The sequence below is a fragment of the Sciurus carolinensis genome, chromosome 12 (assembly GCF_902686445.1).
Source record: "Sciurus carolinensis chromosome 12, mSciCar1.2, whole genome shotgun sequence".
In the NCBI taxonomy this organism is placed as follows: Eukaryota; Metazoa; Chordata; class Mammalia; order Rodentia; family Sciuridae; genus Sciurus; species Sciurus carolinensis.
In genome coordinates this window covers 67,535,641-67,551,580 of record NC_062224.1, presented here as the reverse complement: position 1 = coordinate 67,551,580, position 15,940 = coordinate 67,535,641, and the positions used below count along the sequence as shown (strand labels likewise).

At 37.8% G+C, this 15,940-nt stretch overlaps 1 protein-coding gene across 4 annotated transcripts in view; it reads right to left on the bottom strand.

Annotated features, from left to right (window-relative positions):
• Positions 1–15,940, bottom strand: part of Nvl (nuclear VCP like) — a 141,283-nt gene that overhangs the window by 55,280 nt on the left and 70,063 nt on the right. For all 4 annotated transcript variants that reach the window (XR_007104441.1, XR_007104440.1, XM_047521430.1 and 1 more), the window contains 4 exons: positions 13,906–14,010; positions 8,146–8,208; positions 6,510–6,629; positions 1,905–2,004 (listed from right to left, as the gene is read on the bottom strand). Coding sequence is in view for 2 of the 4 variants with exons in the window: in XM_047521430.1 (XP_047377386.1) it covers positions 1,905–2,004; positions 6,510–6,629; positions 8,146–8,208; positions 13,906–14,010 (388 nt within the window). In the remaining 2 variants the exon portion in view is untranslated. The remainder of the gene's footprint in view (positions 1–1,904; positions 2,005–6,509; positions 6,630–8,145; positions 8,209–13,905; positions 14,011–15,940) is intronic.

The following is a 15,940-nucleotide window of genomic DNA, read 5'->3' as shown; positions in this document are numbered from 1 at the left end:
CGGGCCCCTGGGAACGTTGCCTGCGAAGGCTGCCCTGCCCAGGCGGCAAGACACACCTCCCCCGCTGGAGCAGTGAACTCAGAAAGCGGAAAACTTTGCAAAGGAGGTTGTGCGACACACCGCTTGGTTTTGAAGCGATCTGCCAGGGCTCCAGCGGCTGCCAGAGAAAGAGTGGCTGCCAGAGAAAGAGAACGTTGCCTGCGAAGGCTGCCCTGCCCAGGCGGCGAGTTGTTTGGATCCAGCAACCGCCTGAGCAACGGGGAGGGGACTGCCCAGAGGAGGTGGAGGTACGCAGTGAGTGGCTTGGTCTCCAAGCGCCCACACAGAGCACCGGGTGGCTGTCTGGAGGAAGAGACGAGCGACGGGTCACTGGGGCTTGGAACATATGTACGAGGCTCCAAGTGACTGGTCAGAGGGCGGGTCACATAGCCAGGCGATTAGGTGCATAGCAAGGTCCGGTCCAGGGACCTAGGCACCTTTTCTTGAATGAACTACACAGAGACAAGCTGAGGGGCGAAGTGAAGGTTCCAAGACTTCGGGCAGCTTCTCTAAGAAGGGACAACCTAAGGAGACTCGTCTACGAAGGGTGAGGCTCCCAGGCCCAGGAGAGCTACACAGAGACCAGCTGAGGGGTGGAGCGAAGGTTCCAGGACTTGGGGCAGCTTCTCTGAGGAGGGGCCACCTAAGGAGACTCGTCTGCAAAGGGCAGGGCTCCCAAGCCCAGGAGGTAGGTCCAGGCCCCTGGAAACGTTGCTTGGGAAGGCTGCCCTGCCCAGGCGGTAGTTGTGGACTGAGGGGAACCTCTAGGAGGGGAACGGACTAGCGAGACCTCCCCACCGGGTGGGTCTTCCCCGCGAGTGAGGTTTTCCCACAAAGACGGTAAAACCAGAGACACAGGCCCAAACAGGCATTGCCTCAGCCCGCAGTCTAGTTCCCCTTTGGATGACCATTGGTTAACAAGTAGAGGCACCTCTGCCCTCTAGCAGGGAATATACCCCACCTGAAGACCACCACCCCTAGAGAGGCAGCTTCCTTGTGGAGCACCGCATTATCAACTTCCTCCAAGACTTAAGGCTGCTGAAGCAGTGTGGAGATTCCTTAGAAAACTTGGAATGGAACCACCATTTGACCCAGCTATCCCACTCCTTGGCCTATACCCAAAGGACTTAAAATCAGCATACTACAGAGATACAGCCACATCAATGTTCATTGCTGCTCAATTCACCATAGCCAGATTGTGGAACCAACCTAGATGCCCTTCAGTTGATGAATGGATAAAGAAACTGTGGCATATATATACAATGGAATATTACTCAGCCATAAAGAATGATAAAATTATGGCATTTGCAAGCAAATGGACGAAATTGGAGAATATCATGCTAAGTGAGATAAGCCAATCTCAAAAAACCAAAGGAAGAATGATCTCGCTGATAAGTGGATGATGATACATAATGGGGCGTGGGAGGGGTTAGTTTTAGGGTTAGAGTGAGGGTTAGGGAGGGGGGCAAGAATGGGGGAAGGAAGGACTGTATAGAGGGAAAAGAGGGATGGGAGGGGTGGGGGGAAGGGGAAAAAAATAACAGAATGAATCAACCAACATCACCCTATGTAAACGTATGATTACACAAATGGTATGCCTTTACTCTATGTACAAACAGAAAAAGAACATGTATCCCATTTGTTCACAATAAAAAAAAAAAAAAAAAAAAAATCTCGTGGGATTCAGGCAATAATACTATGTTTTATTGCAGCTTATACAAAAGCTTTCTAAGGTTTTATTCAACTTATGAACCAAAAAGGAATTGCCAATATTTAAATATTCCTTTACTAAGATGTACATAAACTAAACTGTTAACAAATGTGAGTTTTTTCAGACTCATCTGTGAGATGTTCTTCTTTCTTACCAGGCCTGTTAGTGGCTGCCATAATAAAAACCTGCTGACGTGTTTCCAGACCATCCATCTCTGTAAGAAGCTGATTCACCACCCGAACACTTGCACCTGTCTGAAAAAAAAATAAAACAAATCAAATCTCTCTGTTTCCTGATCATCATGACTTGAACTGCTTTCCTCCACCACACCCTTTGTGTCAGGATGTTCTGCTTCACCTTGGGCCCAGCGCAATGGAGTTGGCCGTCTATGGACTAAGGGGTCTGAAACCCCTGCCATAGGACACACTTCTCATACACTGATGAATAATGTCAGAGATTGCAGACACCTGGCTGTGTTCCAGATCTTACTGAAAATGCCTCTAGTGTTTCCTCAAGGAATAGAACACCAGCCTTAGGACTAAGATGAAGGGTGTTGATTTGCTTACTATTGATACTCTCATACCGAGTCACAACAGAGAGGACCAGGTTTATGACCTTGGAAATAACCTGAGTCATTACTGTAGGACTTCTAGATCCAAACCAAGGAATGCACATGTGGGGGGAAATCAGCAGCACAAGACAGAACTGTTCCTGGATGTACTTCTAAGCCTATCTCTTTTCATAACCGTCAATAATCTCATTGCAAAGGGCGAAGAAATATACAAATAGAAGAAAAAAAAGTTTAAATAGCCAACCAACCATGAACTCTCTTCATATAAAATAATTTTACTGAGAAGCTTATGGAAGAAGTTTCATAAGACTTCATCATAAAATGATTTTTATATTCCTGTGCCTTTGCTCTGTCTCTAGGGAAGATAGATCATTTTCTACATGGAGTTAGGATGGTGGGAGAACAATGGATGGAGGGAAATCCTGAACCTCCTAACTTCTGAGATGTAAATCATACAGCTGATACAATTCCAGAAATCATTCCTGCCATACAGATATTGTTTCCAAAGTATCTCCTAATACAAAAGTCATGCTTTCTATCCAAAGACTGTACCTACAAAAGTATAGCTGTAAGTAAAGTTAGTTTTCAACTTTAAAAAAGAAAGAATAGTTCCATCAATCCTCAATACAAAGAAAGAACAACTTTCCTGTTTAAAAGAATGCATTTACTAGTCTGAATGAAGGCTTTTGATGACATATATAACAATGACAGTGGCATGTGCCTATAGTCCCAGCAATTCCAGGGGTGGGGGTGAGGGAGGAAGATCACTTGAGACCAAGAGTTGGGGCCAGCCTAGGCAACTTTGAGACTTTGTCTCCTTAAAAATAAAAGAACAGGGCTGGGGATATAGCTCAGTTGGTAGAGTGCTTGCCTCCCATGCACTAGGTCCTGGGTTCAATCCCCAGCACCACAAAAAAATAAACAAACAAATAAATAAACAAAAGAACAGTTGGACACAGTAGCTTATGCACACCTAGAATACCAGCTATAATCCCAGAAACTAGGGAGGCTGACGTGGGAAGATGGCAACTTCAGAGCCAGTTTGGGCAATTTAATAAGATCCTATCTCAAAATTAAAAAATGAACAGGTCTGGGGATATAGCCCAATCCTCAGTTTCAAGAGAGAGAAAGAGAGAAAGAGAGAGAACAATGACCATTTCCTCAGGAGTCAGTGTGTGGCAGCAGTGTAAAAACAAGTTGTAATCAGTGGATTCCTCAGCAATCCTGTTGTTATTCACAGGCTAGATGAGGAAACTAAGGCTTAGATAAAGGGAGAGATGAAACTTAATCAAAGATCTAATAGGTACCTTTCCTTCATCTAATATCAACCTTCCTAATAGGTAAGATTGATAGTTCACTCTTAAAATTATCATATTCTGTAGAACAAAATTTAAGATAAGTGAAAAGATGGGGAAAAATAGTATCAGAATACATAACTGGACAAAGGACTAATATTCATTATACAAAAAAATCTCTAATAAATTTCCAGGTGCCAGTGGCACATACCTATAATCCCAGCAACACAAGAGGTTAAGGCAGGAGAATCACAAGTTAGAGGCCAGCCCAGTTTCAGCAATTTGATGAGACCCTAAGCAACTTAGCAAGACTGTTTCAAAATTTTTTTAAAAAGCGCTGGGGATGTAACTCAATGGTAAAGTGCCCCTGGGTTCAACTTCAGTACCAAGACAGAAAGCTCTAAAAAAATCAATTTTTAAAACATCCAATAACAAAAGGGTGAAAAGACATAATCAGATAACTTATAAAAGATGAAATACAAATTTACTGAAAATTGTTAGTCTTCCTGGTGATCAGGGACATGCATACTAAAGTTTAGTGTTTTGTCAATAAAACTGACAAAAAATAAAGATGGATATTATCCTTGTTAAAAAAAAGTGGAAAATGGTCATTTTCACCCAACAGTTGGCTGGCATATGTGACTGATAGATTTGTGAAAGATGACACAGTATTTGCTATATTTTAAAATTTAATTCATATACATCTTCAACTATGATTTACACTTCTCAAACTCTATCACATATATTCACACATGTACACACAAATATGTAATACATTTAATAGTTCTGTCTGTAAAAGAAACAACCAACCATGCAAATATCTAAAATAATTAAGTAAATTCAATGATAAGTTATTAATTACATAGGAAAATCATCAAGATAGAATAACTACATTTATACAAAAAACAGAAGTATAAACTATACATGAATTTATGGAAAAAGTTCTAGTATCATATATACTTAACACTGAATAATTAGCAAAAGCAACCTTCAAGAAAAGTAATAAGAAGGACAGAAAGGAAGACTTCTACTCTCTCTTTTTGGTAGTGGGGATCAAACCCTGGGGCACTTTATCGAGTAGCTCTCCGGTCCTTTTTATTTTATTTTGAGACAGAGTCTTTCTAAGTTGTTTAGGGCCTTGCTGAGTTGCTAAGGCTGGCCTCGAACTTACAATCCTTCTGCTGCAGTCTCCCAACTTGCTGAGATAACAGGCATGTACAACTGGCACCTGGCTGACTTTTAGTCTACACATGAAGTTATTGCAAGCATGCATTCATGTATAAGTAATGAAATTAAAAAGGAATACATTCAAATTTGAAATATTTTTAGAATCCCTTCAGGGGAAAATGTTGAAAAAGCAACCGTCTATATCAGAGTACAGAAATGTTTGACAGCAGATAACCTAGAAATCAGAAATGCTAATTTATACTTTATGTGGCTGCAGAATTCTTTGAGAGTAGTAGTTGCCAATAAACCTCTCCAAATTTATATTTACCAGCTGATAATAGCTGCAAACCATTGAAAGGCAATGGATAAGTGAAATGTTTACTTGCACTAAAAGAGTAAGGAATAAACAGGAGCAAAATCCAAAGCAAATCAAGCCCCAACCAGCTGGACATATAACATGAGAACCAAGGATAATTTTCTGCCTCAGGCACTGACATCACTACCAGAGATAACTATAAGAAAGATGACCTGTGATGGTACTGATGACTGTTGGATGAGGAAACAAAATTGCTACATGGGTTATAATCATATTAGTCAACTTTTGTTTTTGCAACATTTGAATGCTTTGGAAGAGTTTTAGTGAAATGAGGTATTTAATGTTTCACAATCTAAGAACACACAGAATAAATATTTGAAAATAAATCACAAAAGATGTCCCAGGTTTTAGAAGTAATCTCCTCAGTGATCATAAATAAGTGTACTTATTAATAATAGTTTACTATGTTTCAAAAAAGTTATATTTTTTTTTTCCTCAGGAAGGTAAAGGGTACTTTATTGGAAATGGAACATGCTCTGACAATTAGGTATTATATTTTCCTAGCATGACACACTTTTCTTTTTGTTTTTGTAAAAGGTATATTCCTTTCACAGTCTCAGAATAGTGTTGATGAAATATCATCTGAACTTTCTACATCCATAAATATCTGAGAAAACAAAGAACATCTGTTCATTCTTGGCCACTGTCCAATACCACAGCCTTAAAGATTTTTTTTTTTTAATTTTTAAAATTTTTACAGACCGCATTTTGATTCACTATATACAAATGAGGTACATTTTCATTTCTATAGTTATACACAAAGGTTACATATTGTTTATGCTGTTTTACTAAGCTTCAAATTCTTAAATTATAGCACTCCTGATAACAACTCTTTCTTTTAATTTCTGTAGTGAAGTGTGTAAGAACTGTGATTCAGTGTGGTTGAAACAAATAGTATCAATGCAGGTCATTTATCTTCCCCAGAAGGTAATGGTGTTGGGTCTTAAAAATTAATAATCTGACCCTATTTGGAGTGCATGATGTCTTAAATTATATCTTGTCTCAAGAACCAATATAACTGAAGAGTACCAAAAGAGTACCGTAAGACTACAAGATTCAAGGCAAAGTATCCAAGGTTACTATCACTTCCATTCCCAACTACTCATCTGTGTGAATCAGGATTACCTACACATTGTGCAACCAAAATAAAACACAGAATAGGAAAAAAATTATTATGGAATACAACTGTTATCTCTAAGGTCTGATTCCAAATTACTAACTTTCTTCATTTAAAGAATTGCAATGTTCCCAAGGAATGACTTGATAAAAAGTACCTGACTTGGAACCTAAAAAAGATTTATGGTATATAAAAGAAAAAAAATCTGCAAATCACCAAACTATGATACTAACCTCTTGCTCTGATCTTCGAGGACATAAAGCATCCACTTCATCAAAGAATATCACACAGGGTGCAGAGTTCTTAGCACGCTGAAAAACTTGCCTTACAGCACGTTCACTCTCACCAACATACTAAACATATACAAAAATAAATAAATAAATAAAATGCAGCACTGTTCAATGTGGGGTTTGGGCCAAATGATAGTAAAACTAGTTACAAATGACATTTAAATGTCACAGTCCAAAAAGTTAGTAGACTAAACATATGCAAATGTTGACATTAAATCACTGCTGACCTACAAAAACAGCCAATTTCATAAGATTCAAATTACTAAAATTAACTGTTATTTAAATTTATTAGGAATTTCCTTATTCATAAAATGAAGACTAAGTAGAATGCAAGGTTTTCTCCAGTTCAAAAAATCCTTTGTATTCTATTTTATTTTAGGACTGATCACTTATGCCTTGTGCATATAAAATACCCAGCAATAATTTTCATTAATTCAATAGTATTTTAAATACTCAAATCAAATTACTGTTCTATTCTTATTTCTATACCTCTTGCTAAAAAAGGGAAAGATGTCCTATAGCAACGGAGGAGTCAAAGTGAATCAGCTAGGCTTCTCACAGGTTTCACAATGGATTACTGTACATTAAAACTAAATCAAAACATAAAAGTCAAGAAATAGAGCAAATCACAAGCAGCAATAACATTTGGACCAAGTAATACACAAATTATATATAAGTATATGGTTTCAGTTTTTAGTTAGGTATAAGAACTTGTTCTTGTACAACCACAATGGGAATTTATACTCCCTGGATGTATGATATGTCAAAATACACTCTACTGTCATGTATAACTAAAAAGAACAAATAAGAAAAAAAGTAAAAAGAACTTATTCTTAAAGGGTTATGCGTGTAGCTCTGTGATAGAGCACTTGGGTTCAGTTCCCAGTACTATTAAAAATAAAAAGCCTGTAAGTCAAATATCATTAATTTCTTCTTTGTTGGAATATATTACAAATACTGAATGACAATTTTACTCCTTACATAGGAATGGATTGGAAATAACAAAGTCCTTAAATTTGAGGTATAAACTGCTTAAATGAAGAAAGAAGATGGCACTTTAGTGACTTCAGTGACTTCTTTTCCCTAAAGTACTTCTATTTACTAATACTTAACTCATTTGAATCGCAAGAGAACAGGATAGGGAAGCGGATCAGGAGCCAGATAATCCAGGTTCAAATCTCAGCTCTACTACTTGGCCTTCTCAGTTGCCACTCTTTGGCAAGATACATAGCATCAACATACCAAGAATTTTGTTCTGTGTTTCAGAACAAAAAATAATTCATATTTCACAGGATTTTTCAAGAGTAATAAATGTGAAGTGTCCGATCAATATCTGGTGCTCAGTATATACCTAAAAAGGTCAACAACTGTAATAAATTATTTCTCTTTCTAGTTGTGAAGATTCAGGGTCAGAGAGGTTACTAGATTTAATTAAAAAAGCATTTATATATCCCAAGTAGTGGAGCAAAGCAAAACAAAATCAGCTCATTCCTACAGCAGTGATTAAGATCTGAGAAGGTTTCATACTGTAATCTGCATGGTCATTACTTTTCCCAATTAAAATAATGGCACAACTTACCATATTTAGTAACTCAGGGCCCTTGACTGATATAAAATTTAGTCCAGACTCATTTGCCACAGCCTACCAAGAGAAAACAAAAGATACCACCAATAAGACAAATACTCAACAAAATAATAATAATTTGGCTTTATTTCTCCCTTTTTATACTTCTTTCTCATCAGAAGGAAAAGAGAAAAATGGGAAAAAGAAAAATACAAAAGGAAAATCAAAGAAAGTAAATGTTAGCTTTTACTAAAAGAATTTCTAAGGCAGGCTACAAATCATATGGGAATAGCAAAATATATTTTGTTTGTATAAACATGTTTTATGACACTGTAAATACTTTTAGAACTCTAGTTTAGAATGTGAGATCCCAAGTTCTGTACTTAAGAAATGCCTTATGCAGTGAAAGCAATCACCCATGAATCTACAAACTAAAATTAAAAGTCTCAGTATTATCCCAGCTACTCAAGGGAACAAGGCAGATCACAAGCTCAAGGTCAGACTGGCAACTTGGCGAGACCCCATCTCAAAACAAAATATAAAAAGAGCTGGGGCATAGATGAGTAGTACAACCCTGAGTTCAATCCCCTGTACCATACTAAAAAAAAAAAATTAAAAAAAAAAAAAAAAAAAAAACTTATTCTAAGTCTTTGCCAAGAATCAATACTGAGAAACATGTATATGTAGAAGAATCTAAGAATAAATGCAGAAATAAATCTGGAATAAAACCACTGGGACTTCAAAATGATCAGGAACAGTTCTTTTCTATTCCTACATACTGGAATCTGAAATCTGAGCTCTAGGTCTGTATTCAACATATTCAGCATCTCCACTCCAATTGCACAAGTATTCGAACCTATCATTTACAAAACAGAACTGATTCTTTCTCTCTTAACTCCCTCCAAACCTTACCCACAAACTCTCACGTCTCATCTCAGTAAATATGATTTTTGGGCCAAACCCTTTGTATCCCCCTGATCCCATGTCTTGTCATGTTACCCCAACCATCTGGTAGTTCTGTTGGCTCTAATGCTAAAATATATGTGGGTCTGATACTTTTTCTACATCTCTACATCACCCTCATCTAGAATACCACCCTTTCTTGCCAGGACAGATAAAAAAAAAAAAACCTGAACTGTTTTCCTTTCATTTTTGCTTTCCTCCAATCCATTTTCTACACAGCAGTTAAGAGTACTCTGGTAAAGAGCCAGGCACAGTGGCACATGCCTGTAAACCCAGTGGCTCAGGAAACTGGGGCAGGAGGATCCTGAGTTCAAGGTCAGCCTTCACAACTCAGCAAGACCCAGTCTCTAAATAAAATACAAAAAGGGTTGGAGAAGTGGCTCAGTGGTTGAGTGCCTCTGGGTTCGTTCCCCAGTACAAAAAGAAAAAAAAAAGTATACTCTGGTAAAAATGTAAATGAGATCATATTATCTTGCTACATGTCCCATTCATCTTCAAGTACAATTCAAAATATTTACCATGATTCATGAGCCGACGTCTTGGGACATGACATCTTCTTGGTCTAACTACTTGCTCCTTCCTTGTCTCTCTAACTCACTAAGCCCTTAAATACCTTAGGGCTTTTGTAACTGTTCTTCCTTCTATCTGGAAAACTATTCCCCCGCTTTGCCTGCTTCTTCATGCTGGTTTTTCAATATTATTAAAATGTCACCATTTCTTGAACACCATTATCTAAAGTAGCTACCAATCATATCACAACATTGCTTCCATTATAACTTAGCTGAACCTGCAATTTTATTGTTTTACTTGTTACTGCTGTTCTCTTCCAAGTAGATAGCAAATTTCATTAGAAAAGTCATCTTGTTAACTAGTTTATCCCAAGCACCTCAAACAATTTCTAACAAAGAAGAGGTTTAATAAGTGCCTGATGAACCAATGACATGCTTAAATGCTTTGCTATGCAAAAGCATTTCAATATGTGAATTATCCACATCTGTTGATTTTTCTCGTCTGTTGCCAGTTTCATGACTTTCCTACCTCTTGCTCAAAACTTTAAGCAAAGCAGACAGGACACACATCGAGGAACTCAGGCGCAGGTTTTCAACATCTATATGTCAGCTAACTAGGGTTAAACCCACTGAAACACCAAATAGTTTCTGAAATTGGTGGAAATCTTCTCTTTTAAATGAAATATAGTGAACAAAATTTTTTTTCACTATGATGGAATCTTGCACATAATGAATCCTGCATTAAGTGTCAGCAACTTTTTGGTTCCACATTATATATCTCCAGACAACAAAATGGTCCATACTATTCTCTTTCCAGTTTTCCTCGTTAATTTCCAATATACTGGCTCCAGCAATCACATGTGCTTACTTCATGCTATTTACTTACTTACTACATGCTGGTGCTTAGAAAAAATTGTACCATTTTATTGTTATGACTAAACAAAACAACCAAGATCAGCCAAAAACCTAATTTTATATCTGACTCTAAGTTATCAGGTAATGATATATAGATGGTTCCATGATTTTACTATAGTTAACACTTTGCCTCTGCCATTTAAGAACATTTTCTATTATTACTTGACTTTCTGGCATGTGGTCATTCATTCCTTGGAGAATTTAATGAATGTTGTAATTCTTCCCCAGAAATAATACATAAACATACAATATATGTCCTACGTTCATGGATAAACTGAAGCTTCGAGTTTATCCATGGAATCCTAGGTAAAGTTCACTGCTCTGCAAAGTCAGGTATCAGAAATGTGACTAAACAAAGTAGTTTTGAATTACTGGTCATTTGGTGTAGGAAGAAGAGGAGGAAAAATTTGGATCTCTGATATTTTCTATCTGTGACATTCAAATTATACACACTTCTCCAGTCTTGCTGTGAACAAGACTAATTAAAGAGATATAATCAATTCAAAAACAAAAACAGAGGCATGCATGAGCAGGAACTGCTCTGGTGAATTTACACATTGACATGTATGACTTCTTTTCTAGCTGACATTCTGAAACCAATGTGAAAAATGTAAATACTGAGTTCTTCTCTGTTCTCTCCTCTGCCCCTAGCTCCCTGACAGGAATACCATAAGAGTACTAAAACTAGGCAAGGAATTTAGTAATTACGTAAAAGCAAGTTTTGTTCATGGGACAAATGGGTTGATATGTACCAAAGAATCAAAAATCATTTAGCTGCTGTGGTATTTATCTAAAATGTTATTAATCATCAGTTGCTTAGGGCCTTGCTAAGCTGCTGAGATTGGCTTTGAATTTGCAAATCTCCTGCCTTAGCCTCCCACACCTGGGATCTTAAAAGAAAAAAAAAGTCCATAATTTGTCCCACATAAAAAATGAATGGGGATGTAGCTCAGTTATGGAGCACTTGGCTAGTATGCACAAGGCCCTGGGTTTGAGAAGGAAGGAAGGAAGGAAGGAAGGGAGGGAGGGAGGGAGGGAGAGAAAGAGAGAAAGAGAAAGAGAAAGAGAGAAAGAAAGAGAAAGAAGAAAGAAAGAAAAAGAAAGAGAAAGAGAGAAAGAGAGAGAAAAAGAGAAAGAGAGAGAGAGAGAAAGAAAGAAAGGTCAAATGAATGAGAAAAACCAATGTGTCAAAACATGATTAATAAAGTTAAAAAGGCAAAAATGAACTGAAAACATATTTACAAATATAACAGATCTTAATAAATAGTAATTATAAAAGAATCATATTGATCATAAGAATCATATTATACCAGTAGAATAGGTAAAGAATATGAACAGACCACTCAGAAAAAAAGTCAATCAATATAATTTTTAAATACATTTTAAAAACTCTAAGATACCACTTTTATATATTAGACTGTCAAATACTAAAAGCAATTTTAAGGACCACTGCAAATTTATGATATGGGGAAAAGAATACTCTATTGATAGGGGTCTGGTACAAACTCTTAGGAAGTCTATTATTTGTTTGTTGGTACCTTGATAATAGAGCTCAAAACTTTAGCTAGGTGAGGCAGCACATACCTATAATCTGAGTTACACTGGAGGCTAAAATAGGAAGACTGCAAGTTGATGGCCACCCTAGACAATTTAGTAAGACCCTGTCTCAAAATAAAATTTTTAAGAAAAGGGGCTGGAAACATGGCTCAGTATGCCCTAGGAACTGGCTCACTAGTAGAGTGCTTGTCTAGTATGCCCTAGGAACTGGATTCAAACCCTGGTAACACACTTGTACACAAAGCTTTAAAAATATGCATTCTCCCTTTGGAGTTACATATATATATATATATGAACTTATATAAACATACATAAGAATATAAAAAAACTAATTTAAAAATAGGTCTAATAATAAATAAATAATTTTTTAAAAATGTGTATTCTAGTCATGTGAGGCAACATATATCTGTAATCCCAGCACTAGAGAGACTGAGGTAGGAGGATCGCAAGTTCAAAGTCAGCTTCACCAATTTAGTGAGGGACTAAACAACGTAGCAAGAATCTGTCTCAAATTTTTAAAAAATATTTAAAAAGGGTTGGGGATGTGGTCCAACGGTTAAGTGTCACTGGGTTCACTCCCTGGTACCAAAAAAAAAAAAAAAAAAAGTGCATTCTGCTGGGTGTGGGGACACATGCCTGTAATCCCAGCCATTCAGGAGGCTGAAGCAGGAGGATCAAAACTTGAAGGTCAGTCTGAAGAACATAGTGAGACCCTGTCTCAAAATAAAAAATAAAAGGCCTGTAGAGTGCTTCTATAGCACAAAATGTAGGCAAAGATTATATAAGGTAGTTTTGTTTCTAATATAGCATCATTACTATAAATTATAAAAAATGGTAGAATATTATCCAGGCATTAAAATACTGATGTGGAGTTGGGTGTGGTGGCACACACCTATAATCCCAGTGGCTTAAGACGCAGAGGGAGAAGGATCACAAGTTCCAAGCCACCTTAGCAAATCAGTGAAACACTAAGGAAATCAGTGAAACACTAAGCAACTCGGCAAGACCCTGTTTCTAAATAAAATATAAAAAAGGGCTGGGGATGTGGCTTAGTGGTTAAGTGTCCCTGGGTTCAATCCCTGGTACCAAATAAATAAATAAATAAATAAATATTGATGTGTATCTATACTGACATGGGAAGATGTTCAGAAAACATTGCTAAGTGAGAAAAGCATGTCTAAAAATCTATTTGTAAAAATCAATGTATAGTATCTTGTTTCAGTTTTCTTGATACATATGCATAGAAAAATATGTGGGAGGACTGACAACAAAATGAAACAGTGGTTAGTGGTAGATATTAGTGGAAGGTATTATAAACAGTGCTTTTCCCCTTAGCTTGTTTGTATTTCCTCCTATTAAAAAACAATTTTTAAAATAACTCTTAAAAAAGATACAGGAAAATACTTACCTACACCAAAGTAGTATACAAAGTCAGCTACAAACTATAGTTATATAAAAATACTTACAAAAAAGATAGAATAGACCAGGTACACACCTATAATCCTGCCACTGGAGAGGTTAGTCTTGACAACTTGGCAAGACACTGTCTCAAAATTTTAAAAAAGGGGGGGTATGGATGTAGCTCACGCACACCTTCCCCCTCCCCCGCAAAAAAGCTAGAATATAATACACAGAAATATGATAAATGTTGTGTGAAAACTGATGGGGTTATGAATGATTTAAACATTTTTCAATTATGTGATTTTTGTAATTTAAAGAAAAGGGAAAACTTCCCTGAAGAAAGTGATCAGTTTTGCTAAAATGGATTTCTAAAGAAATTATTCAAAAGATTTATCTCATAGTAACATTTAAATTTAAATTTATACCATACCTTTGCCAAAAGAGTTTTTCCACAGCCAGGAGGACCAGCAAGGAGGACTCCTGCTGGAGTCACCAGTCCAAGAGCTTTGAACTGGTCTGGGTTACGTACTGGTGCCTGGAAGAATAATACAGTGATCCATGACTAGTGTCCTTTTTATACTGTATGTTCAAATTCACCTCTAGACATGTATTTTCAACACTGGCCATAAGGCCTGAAGATATGAGCAGTGACTGGATTACCAGTTTCAAACATGAGTTTCATGATGATAAACAGAAAAGTTACTGCTTTTGAGAAATTTTCACTTAAGTATAAATTCTAAGAACATTTTAGACATAAAGATGCAATATTTCAACTGGCATAATGGCTCATTCCTGTAATCCTAGCTACTCAAAAGGCTGAAGCAGAAGGATCTCATGTTCAAGGCCAGCCTGGGCAACTTAGTGAGATCCCATCTCAAAATAAAAAGTCCTAAGGATGTACCCCAGTGGTAGAGTGCTTGCCTACCATATGCCAGGGATATGGATTCAATCCCTAATAATGAAGGGAAAAAAGATACAATATTTCAAGAATATTTAGAAAACTATCTAAATTTCTAGGTTACCAAAGTTTAGGCAAGGACCTCTTCTAACAAATTGGAAGCAGGAGTACCCTTCACATAGTCAAAGGTAAAGATACCTATTCTCTGTAAGCCCAGTGTATTCTCTCTTTTGGTAGAATACACCTCTAAATGGATCTACTTGAATAAACCATGGAATGATTAGTAAAGTAGAAAAGTAAAAGTAAATTAAAAAATTAAAACCAAAGTTTCATGAGTGTTAAAACTGCCTTGACTCTTAACAGTAGGATCAAATTTACAAAATAGTTCTCAAAACAATTTGGTCTAGGATGAAACCTGATTTTCCCCCTTCAACTCACTGCTATAAAATCAAGCACAACCAAAATCATGAATATAAAAAGAATAACAACCTCTTGTTTGGGATACAGCATTTAAAAAGAACCATAGAAAAAGGGGAGAAAGACCAAACACACACACATGCACGTACACACACTCAGGAACACAGACACTAAGATGTGCACCAATTTAGGGGTATAATGAGGTATCAGCACAATTGCAGAAGACATCAAGAACGTCCCTTTTGAAGGAGATTCAAGATGGCATACTAGAGGGAGGCTGCATTCCTTGTAGCTCCGTAACTCCGGTTTCAATCAGAGGATATCTGTTTCTTGGTGAGGCAGTTTTTGCTGCTTATCAATCCCCTGCTGTTCACCCCATTTGTCTACTGCGATCACCTGCAGTCTGCCAGCATATCAACACCTTTTTGAGTGCAGATTGCTTACTGTCAGGCACCTATCATCCACCATTTGCCTGTCTTTCACCTACCCATCATCCACTACCCAAAGTTCACCTCCCCACCATCCCACAGCAGTCAGCAAACTGACCACAGACTGCAAGTGGAACACCAGCTGCCCGCTGTTGCCTGGGAAGTTCACTGTCACGGTACCCCCAAGGTTTGGTTCCACGTGCCTGCCGCCATTTTGAGACAATAGCCAGGCCCCATAGGAACCCTGGCCAGACTGACTGAGTCCCATCTCCAGAATCCCTCAGCCCAACATACCACTCCCTGCCTCCGGGGCCCTCACATCGACTGACTGCGCCCCACCACCAGGACTCCCAGACCGACTGATTGCACCCTGCTTCCAGGATCCAGAAACCAGACAGACCAAACCCCACCTCCAGGACCCCTGCCTGACCAACCGCACCACACCTCCAGGACCTACAGTTGACCACACCCACACCCCAAGCTGCAGCTCCCCATTTGCCAACACACTTGGAAGGCAGAGCGGGCCATCTTGGATAATCCTAGAAGCCGGAGCTCCGATCTTTAGGTGGGGCAAATCCCATCCTGAGACACCTGCTGGAGACTGGAAACTCACTGTCAGGTACCTCTCATGCATCCGGATACTGAAGACTGGGAGGTTTGAATACTATATGACTGTATAGTGCAGATTTTTTTTCTCCTTATTGAAAACTTTTAACTTTATA